This window comes from Microcaecilia unicolor, chromosome 2 (assembly GCF_901765095.1).
Source record: "Microcaecilia unicolor chromosome 2, aMicUni1.1, whole genome shotgun sequence".
Taxonomy (NCBI): Eukaryota; Metazoa; Chordata; class Amphibia; order Gymnophiona; family Siphonopidae; genus Microcaecilia; species Microcaecilia unicolor.
Genome location: NC_044032.1, coordinates 352430973 through 352452151, shown reverse-complemented (window position 1 = coordinate 352452151; position 21179 = coordinate 352430973). Strand labels below are relative to the sequence as shown.

At 41.0% G+C, this 21179-nt stretch overlaps 1 protein-coding gene across 2 annotated transcripts in view; it reads left to right on the top strand.

Annotated features, from left to right (window-relative positions):
- HOOK3 (hook microtubule tethering protein 3) overlaps positions 1–21179 on the top strand; it is a 253534-nt gene that overhangs the window by 220814 nt on the left and 11541 nt on the right. Inside the window, exons 17-22 of one of the 2 annotated variants that reach the window (XM_030194473.1) lie at positions 2687–2721; positions 5411–5493; positions 8794–8894; positions 16863–16967; positions 19705–19776; positions 20246–20382. In XM_030194473.1, coding sequence (XP_030050333.1) covers positions 2687–2721; positions 5411–5493; positions 8794–8894; positions 16863–16967; positions 19705–19776; positions 20246–20382 — 533 coding nt within the window. Of the gene's footprint in view, positions 1–2686; positions 2722–5410; positions 5494–8793; positions 8895–16862; positions 16968–19704; positions 19777–20245; positions 20387–21179 lie in introns of those variants that run through there. The other variant, XM_030194474.1, reaches the window with a different exon arrangement.

Below are 21179 nucleotides of genomic sequence, written 5' to 3'. Positions count from 1 at the left end.
GACAATATGGATCCCTGTGGCACCCACAGTTCAGTGCCTAAGGTAATGATAACGCTGTTGCTGAACAGAACTGATTGTTTGCCTGACAAATAAGATTTGGACCATGTAAATACTGTGCCACTAAAACCTGTTTCTGCCAGCCTTGTAAGCATGATATGATCGACAGTGTCGAAGGCTGCTGAGAAATCCAGCAACACTAGTATTGAAGCAGATCCCTTGTCACAGTTTCAGTGCAGATCATCAAGAAAGAGACACAAGAACTGTCTCTGTTCTGTGCCCAGGCCTGAAGCCTGATTGATATGGGTCTAGCCAATTACTTTCAATTAGCCAATCGAGTTGAATGCAGACTGTTCAATAAGCTTTGTCAGGAAAGGAATGTTAAGACTGGTTGGTTGTTTTTGAGCTTGTCCTGGTTAAGTTAGCTCTTTTTCAGTAGGGGGTGTACAACAGCTCTATTCAGTGTTGTTGGCAGCTGCCCTTCCACAAGAAAGGAGTTAACAATTTTAGTGGCCCCATCATGAGGCCTGTGCTTGCTCATGGTACTGTCTTTGCTGGGCACGTTTCAAGAGGGCAGGTTATAGGCCATAGACCTTTCAGGATTTTTTCAAGAGCTTCCTCTGTGACCTGGTTGAATGAGACCCAGCTGGCTGTGCATGGTGGGGGAGGGGAGTGTTCAGTGGTGTAGCAAGGGGGGGCAGGGGGGCGGTGTGCCCCGGGTGTCAGCTCAAGGGGGTGCTCCCTGCCAGCTCTCCCCCCCCCCCCCGGGTGCAGCACGATGACACCCCCCCTCGGCGCATCAACACCCCCAGACCCAGTGCCTACCCTCAGCTCCGTCCAACCAGCTCCCGCACCCTACCTTTAAAGAAATCTCAGAAGCCGTGGCGAGGCGCAGCGCCTCGCGCCTGCATGTAAAAGAAGTGTGGATCGTCTCATCGGGCCTTCCCTCACTCTGTCTGTCCCGCCCTCTGCTGACGCAACTTCCTATTTCCGCAAGGGCAGGACAGACAGAGATTTCTTTAAAGGTAGGGTGCGGTAGCTGATTGGACGGAGTTGAGGAGGGTAGGCACTGGGTCGGGGGGGGGGTGTTGATGTGCCGAGGGGGGGGATGTCATCGTGCAGCACCCGGGGGGGTGCAACGGCGAACCACCCCGGGTGGCAGCCCCCCTTGCTACGAAACTGGGAGTGTTCTTTTTATTAGCTGGTGGAAGCTTTAGTGGAACTGTCTGAAGAGCCTGATGGAGACTTTTGTTAGAAAGTATGTGACAAAATAATCATAGCTAGTTAGTTGTGACTGGGGAGGCTGGTTCTGTTGTGGGGTTTGCAGTAGGCTGTTTACTATTTTAAATAGTTGCTTGGTTGAATTTGCTGTTTGTTCAATGTGCTGAGAGAAAAATTGTTTTTTGGCGGCTGTTAAGGTCTGGCGGTACATTGCCATATGTTTCTTACAGATGAGCCTGACTTCATCTAGGTGAGATTTTTGCTCTTGAAAAAATCCTGGACAGATGAATCTTTTTCAAAGACGGGAAAGTATTTTGTTTGGTTGGCTGTTTTTTTTTTTTTTTTTTTTTTAAATATTTAACAGTGCATAAAATATACAATAAAATAATACACTAAGGCCCAATTTACACAGAATGTAGGGATCGGATTTGGAGACACGGGTTGGGGCATGTTCAATTTCAGTGTTTTAGGCAAGGCTGTGTCAATACAGAGACTCTCCTAAAATATCTGTGGGAATGCACCTGCATTTACTGACATACACAGCAGGAGCAGCCATTTTAGAACTATAAATGCGGATAAAAAGAGCAGTCTGAATCTGGCAGCTTTCATACATAGTTGTCCCATTGTACAAAACTACATGTCTAAATGCCACAAGTTTGATTTGGTTGTATTTTGGAGGTGAAAATAAACAGGGGAGTAAGGAGATTGATTCCCTTTTGTAAAGCCCTGGCTAAAAGAACTACTTTTTAATAATCTGGGGATAGCTCTGAGCTGGTGTAAAACTAGAGGGGGACAATTTCTTCATGGATATCCTTTTTCTTTTTCTGTATCAGTATTTTCTATCCTCAAATTCTTGTGTGTGAAGTCTCTCTGAATATTTTCTTTCTCTAACAATATGTACATCTATTTATCATGTTACAATAGCTAGTCAAGGGCTTTAAAGAGGCCTGTGTAGTTCAAAAAGAAGAGTTTATTAGCTTTCTTACCATAGTAGTTAAATCAGTTTTATCTGAATTACAGATTATGCTTCCCTCTTTTGCAGCCACATAAAATTATTTTCAAAGTTGAGGTATCAAGCTTTCCAGCTTACATAGCTGAAAATAGGAGGAGGAAGCCTGTTGGCAAGAATTTACAAACTGTGGCTCATACACTGGGTCTAATGGCTCAAAGATAGTATGGTACTATCCTGGAATTAGTTGGATAGTAGCTTATGTGTTTCCAAACACTGTGAAAATGTTGTGAGATTTGTTTTAAAGACATCAAACTATTTAATGGTAAAACTTTTAGTTGATACCAAGTAAATGTTTGTCTTTCGGACTTTAGATCTATGACATTTTAAAACAGTAACACTATAGATATAGACTTGGTAATTTAAAGACAGAAGATAACACAGCACTGTGACATGCGTAATTTATAGTTTACTAAGTGATGAGTTCTAAATTGACATGTTATTCCTTTTCTTTTATAGTCAATTCTTCTGAAAAAGAAGCTTGAAGAGCACTTGTAAGTAGTGTTTACCTATATGTGTGTTATTCATATGGGGAGGAAGGAGAAGTCTAGTGCATTGTTTCCCAAGCCCAGTCCTGGAGTACCCCTTGCCAGTCAGGTTTTCAGGATATCCACAATGAATATGCATGGATTTGATTTGCATACACTGCCTTCATTATATGCAGATCTGTTTCATACATATTCATTGTGGATATCCTGAAAACCTGACTGTCAAGGGGTACTCCAGGACTGGACTTGGGAAGCTATGGCCTAGTCAGTGCAAACAGGGGGTTAATTTTCTACGGGTTGCCTTAAGTTAGGCTTCAGGGTAATGTGTAGCTGCCATTATAGAATACTAGCATAGTACATAGTTAAATACCTAACTAGGCAGAAGCACCTATGCTAGCTCAATTGCTGGTGTAAATGCTTGCGCCTAACTGCTTGATTGTATTTTGTGATCTGTGCATATAAGTGCCAGGGCCGCCGAGAGACTGGGCCGGGTGCGGGGCAAGGCCGCCCCTGGGGCCCCGCCGCTCCCCCCCCCCCCCCCCTCCGTCCGCCACCGGGCTGGACCCCTTGCATTGAAATCACAGCGCTTCTCACCTCCGTGTGAAAGTGCTACAGGCAGCAGCGGATCGCCTCCCTGACAAGGGCGGGACACAGGGAGGGAAGGAGGCGAGACCTAAAGGGAGGCGATCTGCTTTCACACGGAGGTGAGAGGCACTGTGATTTCAATGCAGGGGGCCCGGCCCGGTGGCAGACGATCGACGACGGAGGGCGGGTGGGACTGCGGCGCCAGGCCCAGGGAATTTTGTCCCCCCTGCCCCCCCTCTCGGTGGCCCTGATAAGTGCTAGACACACCTCTGACACGCCTATGCCCCTCCCAGGTCCGCACCCTCCTTGCACTTGTACACCATGGATTTTACTTGCTCAATTCATACAATACTTACTAAGGGCAATTACCGCATAACTGCAAATTAGTGCCAGTTAATACCAATTATAGCCAATTATTGGTTCTTATTGCCAATTAGTGGCTAATGTAACAAATCACATGCACAGCTGACAGTATCCTTGAACTTGCACACACAACTTTGCACACTAAGTATTAAATTGTACATGCAAGTTTATAGAACTAGGGGACAGTGACTTGTAAAAGTCTTCACACCCCGTGCACATTTTTCACATTTTGCTGTCTAAAAATACAATGGAAAATAGTAACATAATAAATGTCGGCAGATAAAGACCTACACGGTCCATCCAGTCTGCCCAACAAGGTGGCCAGAGTTGTATCCGGCACTCTGCACAGGTTCCACTTCATGATAAAACACTGGTATACTTAATCTCTTGTCTCTTCTCTCTCCCCCCCACCCCCCTCCCAGTTTTGGGGCACAGACTGTAGAATTCTGCCCATAACTAGTCCTGCTTCCCAACTACTTGAGTTGCCATTGAAGCCCCCTCCAGGCTTGATCCTAATCTGTCTTTCCCATTTACGCGACCCAGACCGTAGAGGTCTGCCTAGCATTGGTCTTTCTTTTTAACCTCTGAAGCTGCTGTAAAAGCTCACTCCAGCTATGAGGTCTTAAGTTTTGTTTTAATTGGCTTTCATCGTTTTTCTATATAGAGATCCTCTGTCTTAAAGTAGAAGTTGTATCACTGATTTACATTGCATATTCTACTTTTGAATATTTCTATAATGGTTCTTTCACCTTGGTTTCTTATTCTTAAATATACTTTCAAAAAAGCCTTGATTGCTTAGGTCTTTGCACCCTTGGTGGATGCCCCCTTTTTACTGCACTAACAGCCATGAGTTATTTAAGATAAGTGTTTACCAGTGGCATACCTAGGTTTTCTGCCACCCGGGGTTGGGTCACCACTAACCCCCTCCCCCCAAAGTGCATCACCTACCGCTGTCTCTTCTGAAGCGCATCATCCTAACCTCCTTAATCCTCATCATCTGGGGGTACACGCGCAGCTGTCAGCTCTGCCGGTCCCCTGCCCCGGAGCAGGAAGTAATGTCAGAGGGAGCAGGGAACTGGCGGAGCAGACAGCCACGCAACTGCTCCATGCACCCCTTTGCTGCCTGCACCCGGGGCGGACCGACCCACACCCCGCCCTTGGTACTCTAGAGGTGTTTACTAACTTTCTCCAGTAGGACAGTTTAGTTTAGTTTTCGGCTGGATAGCTCAAGCTCTTTCAAGTGGGCAGGAGAATATCTGTGCTGGGATTTTCAAACTATGGTTTTACAGTTAATTGTAGTTTGGCCCTTACACTTACAGCAGTCCACACTATTACAGTTATTGTGGGGAAGGGAGTGAGAGTTTATATGTATTGTGAGTGGATGGAGTTGCAGAGTCAGCGGTGAAAGGCGAGTGGGTTATAAGTGCTAAATTATATATGTATATAGAACAATGTGTGTGTGCCTTCTGTCCTCCTTAACTTTTACTTTAAACGGTCACTTTTATGCTTGACTCATTGGCAATGAATAAGGAAAGTTGTGAATTGGTTGCATAGGAAGTTGTGCAGAGCCAGCATACAACATTTCGTGTCTAGATGTGATAGAAAATTGAATGAATTAGGGGGAAATTATTGTAGTACTGAACCTGTGGCCTTTTCACTATCTCTTTAGTATAAACAGTACAGTTTCATATGCTTGGAAGAAAGAGAGAATGCTAGAAACCCCTTCTTTTGTTGTTTTGTTCTACAGAGAGAAGCTGCATGAAGCAAAACATGAGCTGCAAAAGAAAAGTGCCATTATTGAAGATCTGACACCAAAATGCCACAATAACTGTGAGTTTTCCTGACCTTTTTTCAGTAGGAAGAAAGACGGTATTTGTTTTTTCTTTTTATGTCGTTCACTTTGGAAGATTCCCTTTTAGAATTACTACTTTAAAAAAAAAAAAACAAAGAAAAGTTATTTCAGAACAAAGATGGAATGAAAAAGATATTCTTCACAGATAAGCAGGAGTGTCAGTCACACGTCGATATATAACCCCCCTCATTCTATAGTAGGTTGCATAAGTCACAGAATACTAGCACCTGCAGGCGTGATTGTTACACGCATAAGTGCTCATTCAGTGACACTCTGTAGCATAAGTGTTCAAATTGCTTAGCATGTAAATGCAAGAGGACATTCACCTTGGTGAGACATGGGTGGGTCTCGCACTTGGGCACTTAGATCAGAGAATACTGTAATTTACACACTAAGGTGTCACATTTAAGGTGTACACATTTAAGCTTGCTATTGTTATAAGTGGGTACACCTAAATGCTGGTGTGTAAATGCTGACGTATGTTAGTATTCTAGAATGCCATTATTATTATTTGTTACATTTGTATCCCACATTTTCCTACCTTTTTGCAGGCTCAGTGTGGCTTACATATAACCGTTAACGGCGTTAGCCGATTCCGGTCTGAACAAATACATGGTATGAATGAATGCAAAGTGATATTGTGGTAGAATGAGGTACATGTACGGTAGGTACAATTGGGGGGAACTTAGGGGGGGAAAGGGGGAAGAAGAGTCAGGTAATGTCTCTACTACTAATTATTATTAGTAGTAGGGTTCCCCAGGGGTCTGTGCCAAATTCTATAAAAGACGCCTTAAAAATCGGTGCCGAAAAACCATGCAATTAACGTGATACTATAAACTACACCTAAAGTTAGGCTTAATTTATAGAATATGCTCATGCGCAGTTCTTGCCACTAAAATGTGTGCGCACCCATTTAGGGCCACCGAAAACCAGGCCCAAATACCTGCTCCTAACTTAGGCACAGATCCGGGCGTATTCCATAACAGTGCACATAGTTTTTTGGAATGCCCACAACCTGCCCATTCCATGCCCATGGCCACACCCCCTTTTCAACTGCGGTGTATTAGAATTTACACACACCACGTTATAGAATATGCCTAGAAAGTTGTGTGCGTGAATTCTAACTAGTCATTTAGTTCCGCTAATTGGTTAAGTGCCAATAATCGGTGCTGCTTGGCTTGTTAAGTTATGCGCGCAATTTGGCCACATGGTCAAACTAGTGTGCATAACTTAGGGCAACATACATAGAATTTGGGGATAGATGCTCAGAGCCCTGCATCTTGGCATTTAACATTTTGTGCTCTTTATAAAATGCCTCCAAAATATCTAACTTCGACTAGAAAAGCCTAAAAGTCTTTGTGCTCATGTGTAATTTGCACCACAGGTCTGTATCTGCAGAGCAGATCAGGCATGTCCTAGGATGCACTATATTTAATTCTTTTTTTTGTTTGTTTTTAAATGGATTTTTATTGTAAAGATAAAAAATGCAGCAAAAAATGTTGTACATCATAAATATAGCATTATAAGTGTACGTATAAGTAGTACAACTAGGCTGTGATATCATACAAGAAGTTCAACATTAAGGAAGGAAACAAAAATGTAGAGATATATGGAGACAACTCTTCGACTCAGAAAAAAAAAACAAAAAGGGGGAGGGCGAAGGGGGAGACTTCTATCTCAGTCCACTAAATTTTAAAAGATTAAGCTATTACTGGAGAATACATGAGTTAGATTGAAATGAGAATTTAGAATAAGGTGTAAAACATCCAAACAATGTTTGGTTAATGGAATAAAGGTGACCAAAACTGATTGTTTTTCCATCCCTTATGTTTTTGATACCAAACTAACTTTTCCATAACCGCAACCTGTCCAACTTTGTTTAACCAGAAATGTTTGGAGGGGAGTGTAGAGTGCTTCCATTTTTGCACAGTGCAAACTTTGGTGGTAAGAAATAGCTGCCTAGGGGGTAGTGCTTGCATCACGTGGAAGATGGCATCATAGGATACTCACTCTCCCTGACCGACATTGAATTTTTACTACAACATCTTGCTAATAATAGTTTATTCAACAAAAATCCCATCTGGCTGTCACAGAAACATGTCTGCATCGAACTGATGTGGCTACACCAGTTAAAATGGCGGCGACTAGTGAAGTAAATGAACTTATCAAACCAATTCTGCCTGAACTGTCTGTAATTAGATCTGTTATGTAAGAATGCATAAAACATCATCTCTGTGCAATCCAAAATTACAAATATGTCACTACAGTTGAAAGTTTGTAATGAACGAATGCAACAATCAGAAACTAAATATCTAGATTAGAAGATGAAGCATTTCTATGGCGTACTGACCGTGAAAAACTTGTGGGTGCTGCACGTGAACAAGAATATGCAGGAAACAGATCCAGGAGGAATAATTTTCAGATCCTAGGATTGCCTGAAAATATTGAAGGCCAGAATCTGATCTCATTCTTTGAAGAGTTCATTTCAAAAGCTTTGAACATCTCATTTTCTAGAACATTTGAGTTGAAGCGCACTCATCGCACGCCAGCTCATAGGCCCAGTAATATGTGTGGACCGTGCGCAATAGTCGTGAAAGATCTGTGATATCCGCAACTATTTGAAATTTTGACGAAAGCTGAAAATATTAAAGACCTTCAATGGAATGGTGGTAAAATACATATTGTGCCTGATTTTGACAAACTGTTACCACCCGCAAACAGTTTTTAGTGATGTGCCGTGCTCTAAAACAGATGAATGCAAAGTATGAATTACTCTACCCAGCAATTTTCAAAGTTATATAGATATGAATACTACTTAGTCTTCCACAAAACCAGATGATCTTAAAAAAACTCACTGAATCATTTTGCAACCCTATGAGATGACTGTATGCCAGCCTCTGATAATACTTTGCATGAGTATTTGCAGCCATTTTTATATGTGCATAATATTTGCCGTTATTCATCTGTTTCTAACCTTGAGTGTTTTCATGACGTGCTATTATCATACTGTAGTTCATTGTAGCGTTTCTACATTATTGCTCAATGATTTTGTTTTGTCAGGGAGTGCTTCCCTGTGTTGCTTATCTCGCATTGCTGTGAGTTCACCTAAGAATGTATTGTATCCATAGAATGATAAGTTTGGTTCTCTTTTCTGTCTTTCTATCTCATTTTCAACTGGGCCTTTCAGCGACTATACCTGTAAAATAATAATTATGTTTAATGTTACAAGCATGCTTTTTGCTGTTTATAACTGATGCCATATTTGTTTTTATCTAAAGCGCATCGAATTGAAGAATTACAAGAAGCCTTACGAAAAAAAGAAGAAGAAATGAAACAAATGGAAGAGCGATACAAAAAGTACTTAGAAAAAGCCAAGAGTGTAAGTGAATTATTTCATGTATTGATATTCAGCAAGTCTCACTTGTATAAATTACATAAAATTTTTGTTTAAATCAAATGTTTTTTCCTCTATGAACATATCTTCTTTTTTTTCTCACCACTGTCCACACAGTGGGTGTCAAATTTGAAAGACTGAATGTTTTTGACACCCACTAGTGCATAATGATGAGGAAAAAGCAGATGTGCTAAACAAATACTAGTTTGTTCACAGAGGAAAATCCTGGAGAAGGGCCATGGTTGACTTGTAAGGGTATATATATGGAAATGGAGTAGATACAGTGTTCACAGTAGAGAGTGTTTATCAACTACTTGAAAAACTGAAAGTGAATAAAGCCATGGGGTTGGTGGTCCTCTTAAATATTTATTTAATAGATCCTTGGAGGTTCAGCAGGATTGGAGTAGAGCAGATGTGATCCTTCTTCACAAAAATAGTGAGAAGAGGATACTGCAGGCCGGAAAGTCTCACTTCAGCAGTTGGAAGGTTAATGGACACTACTGGAGACACGCTGAAGGGAAGGATAATGAACTTCCTGGTTACAAGATCACAAGATCTTAGACAATATGTTTTTACCAAAGGAAAATCATGCCAAGTGAATTTGATTTCTTTGACTTGGTGACCAGAAAATTGGATTGAGGACATGCACTAGACATTATTATAATTGGAGTTCATCAAAGCCTTTGGTATGGTTCCTCACAGGAGATTTATGAATAAGCTTAGTCGGCCAAAATTAGGACGTGGTGAAATGGTTTGGAAACTGGCTGACAGGCAACAAATGTTGGTCCTAAATGGAATTCACTCAGAGGAAAGGAAAGTGAGCAGCGGAGTCCCTCAGGGATCGGTATTGGAGTTAATATATTTGGGAGTGGCATTGCTGAAGTTTTAGAAGGAAAAGTTTGCATTTTTGTGTAGTGACACGAAGATTTGCAACACAGTGGACACCCTGGAGGGAGTAGAAAATGTGAAAAGTGATCTACAAAAATTACAAGAATGGTCTAAGGTCTGGCAGGAGAAGTGCAGAGCGATGCACTTGGGGTGTAGAAATTGAATCAATGTTTGAATATCATCTGCCTAAGCTCACAGTTGGACAATCTCCATAAATGAAGATAGACATTAAGAAGTTTAGCAGAAAGCAGTTATTACCCAAGAATCTGAAAGAAGTGGCTCTCTTCCTAACTGTAGAAGCCCATTGTCCAAAAAAGCAGAACAATTGATTGTAGTCCAGTACCAGTTCTCACTTACTCTTCCAGCAGTAAAGTAAATAGATCCCACCCGTGTCCAGCACAGTAGTTGAACTATTTTGAATACTCCAGGATGAAGCTTGTTATTGTTGTACAATGTAAATTTGAAGTGAAGGTGTAAACATGCTGCTGAAAGAGCTCTGAGTTAAAGCTGGTCAAAGGTGTTACAGTCTAGAAGACTATATGAAAATTTGTGTGTTTCAGTATTTGGGACACTAGTAGGTCCATCATTGTAAAGTGAAAACAATTTCACATCACCAAGAAACTGCTTTGATTGAGCCCTTCCTCCAAAGTCAGTAGCTGTAGGTTAAAGAACATGCTGAGGAAGGTCTGCAGAGGTCTCTGGTTGAGACTGGGGAGTATGTTACTTGTACAGCAATTTGAAAGTTATTCTGCAAACATAGCCTATATGGGAGGGTGTCAGAAAGGAAGCCACAGCTGAAGAAAGTCTCATGATGCACCACATAAAGTGATGTGAAAAAAGTGTACCCTCTCCTGATTTCCCCTGTTATTGCATTATACACCACAATGAATGGTTTCTGATCTTGAAACAAAATGTAATACTGCATTAGACAAAGGGAAGCCAAGTAAACACAACACAGTTTTAAAACTTTTACTTCATCATCCAGATGTGTGTTTGCAACTGTGAGATGAGCACTAAAGTTACTGTAGGTTAGCAGCAGTTTCTGCTTGCAGCTCTCCTGTGAATCCCATTTTTGTCCAGACTTATTGTGGAGTCATGAATGCTGACATTAGCTGAGTCTAGATAGGCCTGCAGTCCTTTGGATATTCTGGGATGTTTTGTGACATCCCGGATGAGTTTTCATTGCACCCATGTAGTAATTGTGACAAGCAGGCTACTCCTGGTAAGATTCACCACAGTTCCAAGTGCTCTCCATTTGGAGATAATGGCTCTCACTGTGGTTTGGTGGAGTCCCAGAGCTTTAGCAATGGCTTTGTAACCCTTTCCAAACTGATAACATTTCAATAACTTCTTTTTCTCATCTCTTCTGGAATTTTCTTTGATCTTGGCATAGCATTCTTGTAGAAAGTTAGTGGTGACTACTTCTCTCACGGTAATGTTCAGTATATAGTGAGGTTTAGATTCAATGGGATTGGATGTAATCAAGCTTGGCTGTGTTAAATTAGCTGAATCTAGTCATCAATTAAATTTGGTTAATTGGTTGATTAAGTGGGTAGTTACTTTTTCACATGGGTGTTAGATAACTTTGTTTCTTAATAGTTTTAAAATTACTTCATTTTTGTGTTTACTCAGGTTCCCTTTGTCTAATATTGCATTTTGTTTAAAAATCAAACTATTTAGTGTGACATATATGAAATAATAGGGGAAATTAAGAGGGGGAAAAACTTTTTACACTTAAAGGACATTGCACACATGTTTTAGAAGGTTTTGTTGTCTGATGAGACCAAAATGAAACTTTCTGGTCTCTGTGAATAAAAAAAACAAACATTTTTTAAGTCCCTTGCTAATTCCATCCCTAGGGTAAAACATAATGATAGCAACATTATTTTATGGGGATGGGTTTGCAGCAGTGGGACTTGGGAGGCTTGTGAAGATTGAAGGAAAGAAGGATGGTGCAGAGTACCTGGGCTTGGGCCAAAGATTCACCTTTCAGCAGGAGCCTAAGTACAAAGGAAAGGAAAATGAATCACTGCAAGATGGCGTCAGGAGTGGGCACGCTAGTCTGAGCTCCTGAAATTTCCCACTCCCTGCTTGGCATTTTTCCTCATTTTTAGAGGACTAAAACTTACCCCTCAGTTGGTGGTCAACACCCTCTCGCTTTGGCTGGCGAAGTTGGAAGAATACAGAGCTCTTGGCAGAGAGCAACACCCCTGCAGCCATGTAAGTAAATGCTTCAGGAAGGAGCTCGGGTTGACACTGGCAAATCTGGTCTTGAGGGGGCCTTGATTTCACCTCCCCAGCCCCTGAAGGCTTTCTGGAACATCTGCTTGTGAGTATTGGGGGAGCTGGGGAGATGTCTATTTCCAGTTGCAACAAAAGGACCTTTGAAATCTGCTGTTGTGATATTAGGCATAATTTGGGAAGCCATTCAGAAGGGCAATAGCTCTTACTACTGTGGTCAACAAAATTGTGCATAAACTTAATATTACAGGATAGAAAGTTGATTAACATTCCCAATAATTGGATAAGCAATGATCCAGACTTAGAGAAGCAGAAATGAAGATCTCTGCTTTGCAGGAAGTGAATGATAACTTGATTAAGGAGAACTTCATACATTGAAAGTTTGAATATGTAGAAAATCAATGGAGAAGAAACTTCTTGCATTTTTTAAACTCCCCTAAGCCTCCCTTGATATCTCCAATAGATATGGTATTTTAAAGACTTACTTTGTATGTCTGAGATTCTTTTCCACCGATATTAAGAGCCCAATATTTTTCCTTAATTGGAAAAGCTAGAGGTGTTCAAGGAGTGGGAAGAGTAGAGTCCAGGAGTCATGGATTTGGCTAATTGTTTGGAATCTTCACTTAAAATTGTCGCACACACAGACTGACCCTGTTGTCACCTTTGCTTTGGACAGGGATCAGAATAATGTGCTTCGCTTATACTTCAGTCACATCCAGGAACAGTTTAAGGCGTCTTCAATCTGTTTATTTCTTGATTTGTTTAAGTAATGTATAATTTTTCCATAATTTTATAAAGAAAAACAAAAAGAGAAAATGAATTGCTTTGAATGACCTAATCAATATCCAGACCTGAATCAGTAAAAGTCTGTGGACTACACACGAATCCCCAACCAACTTTGAAAAAGCCTGAGCAACTTTGCCAAGCAGAATGGGCAAAAGCTGTGTCATTCCCCTGTGCAAAGCTGTAAACACTTATCCTAAATTACCCATAGCTGTTGGCTGCAGAAGGGGGTTTGGCTGAGTATGAGCCAACAGATGTGAAGACTTTTGTTTCTTAATTGCTTTTTAGAGTATGTCTATAATTGTTTGGGTTTTTTGTTTTTTTTTTTCTTTGAAAGCATAAAGTATGTTTCGTATGTCAGTAATAAAAACTCCTATTTCAGTGAACTTTACTTTTTTTTTTTTGCATTCTGCTAACAGAAGGGTTGAAGTTTTACAAGGCATTCTGTATTAGTTGATAGTTTAGCATGCAGTATTGAATATACAGTCTCATGCTATCACTGTGCTGAAAACACAAATGTGAAAGGTTGTCATTTTAAGTAATTTGCCATCATTTATTTCTTCTCTGTACCATAATAAACAGACAGAGAACCATTAAGGAGCATGGTCAGCCCTACCACTAGGCAAGAGACAGGAGGCTTTGAGTGCATGAAGGTGATCAAGGGCACCCCGCTGGCTGCTCTGATTTTTCCTTTGTGCTGTAGGACTGGGAAGAGGATGATAGTGACAAGGGGTGGAATAGGCTTGCAGCGGGAAGGGAATGGGGAGAGAAAAGCAAGGTAGGGGAGATGTTGGAAACCTGAGTTGGAGGGGTAGGGAAAGAAAGAGAATATGCTGGACACAAGGGGAAGTAAAGGGAAAATGCTGGACGCAGAACAGTTTAAAGAGAATAAAAAGGGAGATGCTGGACTGTGGAGTGGTAGAAAAGGAGAAATGCTATGGAAAAATTAGAGATGTTGGACTCGAGGGAAAATGGGGAAGAGTAGGAGAAATGCTGAACATGGAACAGGAAGGAGGGAAGAGAGTGGGAATTAAGAGGCTGAAGAAGGAAAGAGAGGGAGAGGAGGATGGATAGCTGTATGTAAATGCAATAAAAAAGAGGGAGATTGAGGACTGAATGATAGAAAGGAAGGGTAAAATCTGACTGCTTAGTATTTAAAGTGATTTAACCAGTCAGGAGATGATCCTGCCTGGTTAAATCTCTTCTGACCACCTAAATTGTGAAATTCAGCAGCACAATATCACAGATTGTTCTTGCACTGTCTGATTTCTGCTTGGGTGGAGTGTGGGAGGAGCCAGTATCTAACCATATAGTAGCCATATTTGGACTGCAGAAAGCCTGTCCTAATTTTAGCTGCAGAACTAACTGGGCACCAATCTGAATATTGGCCAGTGTCCGGTTAGCTTTCAGGTTGTGACACTAGTTTTCCTCCGTTCCCCCTCCCTCCCCGGACATAGATAAGGGCTGGCTGAGCCCCCATCCCCCACCCCTTTAAGCCCCTGGGCCTACCTGCTAAATACTTGGTGGTCCAATGGGGTCTTATAAGCAGGAGCAATGCCTGCTTGCTCCTGCCCATCATTTTCAGCTACTGCAAAGTGGTTGCTGCAAACTCTTTCAGAAGCCTAACACAAGGCTGCTGCTAGAGGTCATGGCAGCCATTTTGCAGTAGCTGCCACGACGAGCAGGTGTGAGTGGGCATCACTCGTGCCCATAAGGCCCCACTGAACTACCAGGTATTTAACAGGTAGGCCCAGGAGCCTATGAGGGTAGAGGATGGGGGCTTAGCCAGTCCTTACCTTCATCTGGGTTGGGAGGGAGGGGAGATCTGGGTCACTGGGGAGAGGGGATTTGGAGGATCAGAGGACACTTTATGCAGGTCCTGGCCAATATTTATCTGTTGCCTGCATAAGTGTCTTGTGTGGATCCCGGCTGAATATCGGTTGAGACTGCATAAGCCCCGGCAGCTTCCCTATCTTGAATTAGCCTCATATATTCAATGCTGGTGCCCAGACATGGCTTGGCATTGAGTATGTGGATTTAATTCTGCCCATAGTGGTCAGCGTTTAAGAAAACACTGACTGCTGCAGGCTGAATATTGGCCAGTGAGTGGGTAAAGAAGCAGAAAAGTATATGGAAGAAAGCTGGAAGTGAAAGATCTACTTAGAAGATGAATGTGGAGGAGGAAGTGAAGATACAAAAACGGCAAACGGACAGGAGAGCCTGGGAACAGAATTAAGAGAAGACAAAGGAAAGCAGAAACCATAGACTGAGAGCTAGATGATTAGAAAAAATAAAATGGCCAGACAACAAAGGTAGAAAGCATTTTATTTTCAGCTTTGTGATTGGCATATGTCAGGTTTTGAAATGTACATCTGCTGTGTTTGGAGTCAATTTTAAAAATTGGCTCCTTGATGTAGGTGGTACAATGGGGTGCGCGTAACACCAGTTCTATAGTGGCACTTAGTCTTCATAGAATACTAGCACAAACCCACACTGGTGCACCAAGACATACACATGACCCGTTACACCATGTCAGTAGCAAGTGTAAATGGTCGCGCTTTAGTGCACCAAATGACAGTATTACTTGGCACCTGTTGATGATTTGCTAGTGATCTGGCCACCTTGGAATTAGGCACACTACTTTATAGAATAATACCTAGTGCACTTATGCGCAAAAGCCAATAAAAGGTACCTTTGATGCATATAAGTGGCTTGTACAGGACAAGGGCAAAAGGCATCACTGTTACTGCATGCAGTGCAATATAAGAGAAATTGTTTTTAGTTAACAGATCATTTTTTCTGTACTTGGTGATAATCTGTCTGTATTCAGCCTGTGTGACAAAGTTCAGGTATACTATTCACATGGAGTTTTTATGTGGGGATCTGTAATAATCAAGATTGTCCAGTTTTCCTAGTTTGTATATTGATGCTCGAGAACCCACTGAAATATTTATAGTGCTGCTTTTTTCTGGGTGAACTCCCCCCCCCCCCCCCCCCCCCACCCAAATGCAGTTGTCAGCAGTGCGCATTCTATTTTTTTAAATGCCTACCATCGCCAGTTTAGCCCCCAGCATTCAATGCCAGGCCATGTCCGGGCACCGGCAGTGAATATCGGGGGCTAAATTTTATTTTATTTATTGCATTTGTATCCCACATTTTCCCACCTATTTGCAGGCTCAATGTGGTTTACATAGTTTTGTAAACATTGTCATTCCAGGACGGCAGAGCTTATGTAGGCCCTGGACCCATATTTTTAAAAAGTCTTTTTTCCCCTTTCCCCCTTCATGCCCCCCGCCCCTCCACAGGGAGCATCACGTTGAATATCGGCCCCTTTGTGGTTTTGGTCTTGAGTGACATTTATTATTATATGCCTGGTACTAGAAAGGACTGTGTGTGCAATGAAGCCGCACAGGGTACAGATATGGTGGGGTGTAAAATTACTCCTAGTCCACCATCACCTCTCAATGGCAGTAGCAAAGCAGGCAGGGTAGGGGGCCTCAGTAGGCAAGATGCATAGGGTGCAGCAATAGCTTGGTATGGTCCTGGGTTTGTTGCTGTTACTGAGATGAAACCAGAATCAGGCATTATTTGTATGGTGACTTCTATGAGTAAATGTCCTAGTTCTGGTCTGCACCCATTTTTGAATGAGAGAGAGCTCTACCTCTCTCCCCACTCCCTAACTAGATGTATGGCATCGCTTGCCTTCTGTAGCAGATAGCTTTGAACCACCCAAGGTGATGAGGGGGCACAGCTGAGGGTTCGCCTAGGATGTCAGATATCCTTAGGGTCGGCCCTGTTCAGATTGCTTGTTTTATTTTGGTTTGAAAAAACTGAAACATTTTTCATGACTGTAAGTCCATGTCTATAGCTCTATCTCACCTTTCGGTCACTAATAGCTCCATTTTTTGCCATATATGCAAAAAATAAGATTGTGACTGTTATGATATATGGATTCTTGTGCTTAGTTCACTTTGTTTCTCTAGGTGTTAACTGAGAGGTAGTTGGTAACTTTTTTTTACCAAAATAAAACTTGTCTTTTAGGTTATCCGTACTTTAGATCCCAAGCAGAACCAGGGAACTGTTCCAGAATTACAAGCACTGAAGAATCAACTTCAGGAACGTGACAGGATGATCCTTTCTCTAGAGGTATTAATAAACTATATGGCTGTAGAATATTTCTGCATAGACAACAATTCATACGATTATTTTTATACAGCTGTTAGAATAAAATACAATTCAGATTTGGAAATTTTTTTTAATTTATGGTAAAACTTACCTTCTTTGCGTGGTTATAAAATTTATAACTTCCCCTAGAAGTCCAGTTTTGGGTTTGTTTATTTTTTTAGCTAATTCTCCAATCAGGATGAAAGAGGACCCTAAGGTATGTCAAAATATCTACTCGTCGGTCAAGTCTAAGGCCTGGTGGAAGGACTTGCACCTCAAGAAATAGAGTTCATTAAAGGGCTCAGAGCTCACTATGCCAGCAAAAGTTCTGGTTGTGCTGAAAGGTCCTGCCCTTTTCCCCAGTTAGACTTAAAATGCCTTAGAATGCTTATGGCAATGTTTGATTTTGAGTAAATCTTTTCATTTGATGTTCTCCAGCCATTTGAGCTGGCCCATAGACAGCAACTTAAATATCCCATAGCCAAAACCCACCCAGATGTTTACCATTATGACATCCTTGTGCTGCTGGCAACAGTGGAAGAGTAGGTTCAAACCTTCAGTAATATGAATATTCGTTGTCAGTGTGGCAAATAGGAACATAGTGATTGACTCCTGTCTTACAGGTACTGTATCAGAATTTGTTTGTGAGATAGGAGTTTTCCAGCCAGTGGATACGGAAATTCTTGCATACCAGTTCAGGAGTTGGCATGACTTTGTCCTGTGCCAGTTTCACCTAAGGTTATGTTCTTCTCCTGTTTCGTACAAAGAACTAAGGCCACCGCCTTTTAATTTCAAGTGCAGCAGTGATAGGGTTAATGTTACAGCCCACCTTTTTGATGCTGCTTTTAACTCCTAACCCTTACTCACTTATTCAGTACCCTTATTTTATCATCCCCGCTTTAGTAATTCTCTTATTTGTCCTATTTGTCTGTCCTAATTAGATTGTAAGCTCTGTCGAGCAGGGACTGTCTCTTCATGTTCAAGTGTACAGCACTGCGTACGTCTTGTAGTGCTATAGAAATAAGTAGTAGTATAAGGCTTGAGGACATGTCTGCAATCATGCCTGGTTCCTTAAAGGTCTGTTTAATATTCATAACGCTTCCAACCCTTGAGTTCCTTTAATTATGGTGAGACAGAAGAGGAAGCATCCCTTTCAACCTTGTACCCCAGACAGATGCCTATTCTACCTGGTGGGAGACCTCCACCTGCTTGTAACTTATCTGTTGAATGAATGGTAGTTTCCATCTAGTCTGTTCCAGTAAGTATCGTGAAAGAGATGTAGGAGAGGATGGTTTCACCTGGAAACATGGAGGTGACTATGAAGTACTGTATGTTGAAGTTATCTCTCTAGTAAATCCACTTCTCTGAACTCATATATCTGCAATCTGTTGACAAAAGTAAGACAGGGTTTCCTAGACTTGTCCTGTTCTTGTGTGTCTGGGTGCTAGTATATGCAAATTTATCTGTTGCATATTCACTGGGGATGTCCTGAAAACTGATTGACTATAAGGTCCGCAGAATAGGTTTGGGAAACCTTGATTTAAGAGCTGGAATCGGGCATTCTCAGTTCCAGTCTATCTTAGCACTTTAGTATTAAATCTTGATTTGCCAAACTCTCGAGTACTCTCGCTTTCATAGATCATACCTCACTCTCCCTCTTCTACTGCTCTTCTGTAGACCTTGCTGACCTTTTCCAAAAAGAAAAAAAAAAGAGACTGAGTTGTCAGTGGAGATGTCAGCATCTCTTTAAACTACTATAACCAAAAGGTTCATGTTACAAACCCACTGAGCAAATAAGCTAACAGTATAAATTTCAGACAGCTGCTTGGCCAGCCTGCACTGATATCATCACTGACTGGCTAATGTAACCATATCCCTGGGACGCTCCTAACACCACCTTTCTTTTAAATCTGTATAAATTTTGCTCCAGGGGTCAGTGAGAGTTTGGAAATTAATGTTTTAATTGAAATTGGGGACAGTATAACGAATGAAACGAGGAACAGGAAAAGATCCCCTACAACAAGTCCGAAGAGAAAGTAGGGGATGACAAAATGACTTCCAATAGTCAGGTTAATGAAAACATGAACTTTGAGTAAGCACCAAGAGCGGACCCTTGTTTACATACTATGTAATACAAATGTTAACATTTTAATTATTCATATTTATTTTTCACCACCATAACCCCAGACACTCCCATGAAGTATCCTACTGCCTCTATCTCTGTTCTCCTTCTCAATAACTCGCAGCTCTCCTAAAGGACTCATCACTCAAAAGAATGGTCTAGTCTTCCTCATCTGCTAGCCTGCTTCTCAATCTTCAAATGTTTGTCCAGCTGTCTCTAAGTCAGCTAGGCAAGTATTTATCCCTGCTTTGCCACTTTCAGTTTTGCAAGTTCTTGTCAAATGCATTCTCTAAATGGACTCTATTAACCCCTTTTTGTTCCTGTACTTCTGACATCTTATGTGGTCTCTCTCTAACTCTTCAGTGAATGAAAAATAATGCCGTGTCTGCAGAGGCTGTTGTAATTTTGTGTGTAAATGTTGACTAGAATATAGATTGACTATCACATTTATTTCAATTGGGACCCAAACTGAAGATATGACATCAGCTTAGACGTAAAAGAAGTGAGGATGCTTGTGGAAATCTTCTAGTGTACATTCTGTGACTGTTGATCTCTTCCTTACTGAAAATAGCTTTTTTCCATTGTTTCCATCTTTAGAAAGAACATGAAAAAACAAAACTCCAGAGAGATCAAGAGGAGAAGTTAATTGTTAGTGCGTGGTACAATATGGTAAGCAGTTGATAGTGCCTGTTATAATAGCTCTATATCAAGAGTGTAGATTAATGTGTGAGATCTTCTGTACTTATTTAATTTTCCTGATTTCTTGAAGAAAATATTAATCTACTTCACATTGAGGCATATTTTCAAAGCACTTTGGAAGGCTAAGTTCCATAGGTTTCTGTGGAACTTTGGAAGGCTAAGTGCTTTGAAAATGAGCCTGACCGTGACATACTCTTAAAGTATAAACCAGTCTTCTTTATAAAAGGAGTATGAAATTCACATCATAGAAGGTAGTAATGATTTACTGTGGGTCCGCAGCATTCATTTGGTCTGTTTTCTGAATTATTCCGTCTTATGTGCATTATACACAGATTTTATATAGGCCTTTTGTACTGTTAATGTTAATAAATGATTTCAAATCCATGTGAAGTACATTCCCTGTTTTACATATTAGCTCTTATGTTTTTTTTCTTCATAGGGAATGGCAATGCATAAAAAAGCAGCTGAAGACAGACTTGCCAGTACAGGCTCAGGACAGTCCTTTCTTGCTCGGCAAAGGCAAGCCACAAACACAAGACGGTCTTACCCTGGCCATGTCCAACCAGCTACAGCAAGGTAGATGCACCTTGCAATGGGAAAAAGACATCATCCGTCTGTCAAGACACCAACTGTTCTTCTCTTGCACATAACAGCATTTCAGGATTTTCAACCAGTGCACTTTTCTTTTGGGCCTGGTCTCTATTTTTAACACTCAAATATATACGTCACTTTTGAAAGTTTTTAATATAATTTCTTTGAATTTCCGTTGCTTCAGTTTCAGGCTCCCGTTTTCATTGTCTCTTTGAAGTGCCAAATTTACAAACTACTATAAAGGATTAATTTTTGTTAATATACTAAGTTGACATCTCTGAAGTCCAAAGTAGGATTACATATCTGACTCAAATACTCTTAAAAGTAATTATAACATGTCTATTATTCATATGGTTGCTTGTTTTCAGGCATAACATTAATACCTTTTATTTAAAGGGAAGTTCTTTTTCATGGTGCATCAGATTCTTTAAGATGAAAATGTTTAGAGGAGGATATTGTAAGAACTCTTTTTTGGTGTTTAGGTATACAAGACAAAAATAACCCTGATCAAAGTGCTTAAGACCGTGATGGTAAAATAAGATAAAAACTAGAAAAATATGGTTTTGGAACCCATTCTTAGATCAAATTTTAGAAAACACAAATGGCATAATTGCCAATATAGTAAATGACGACAGAAATACTATTCAGCCCATGTGTCTGTCCAAGTATTCTGTCCGTACGTCTAAAGATACATCCCAGCCACAAGTATAATGTAAAGCGTTTTGCAGATAAAGAAATTGCATGGGTATATACATGTATCCAAGTACACATGCTGACACGAG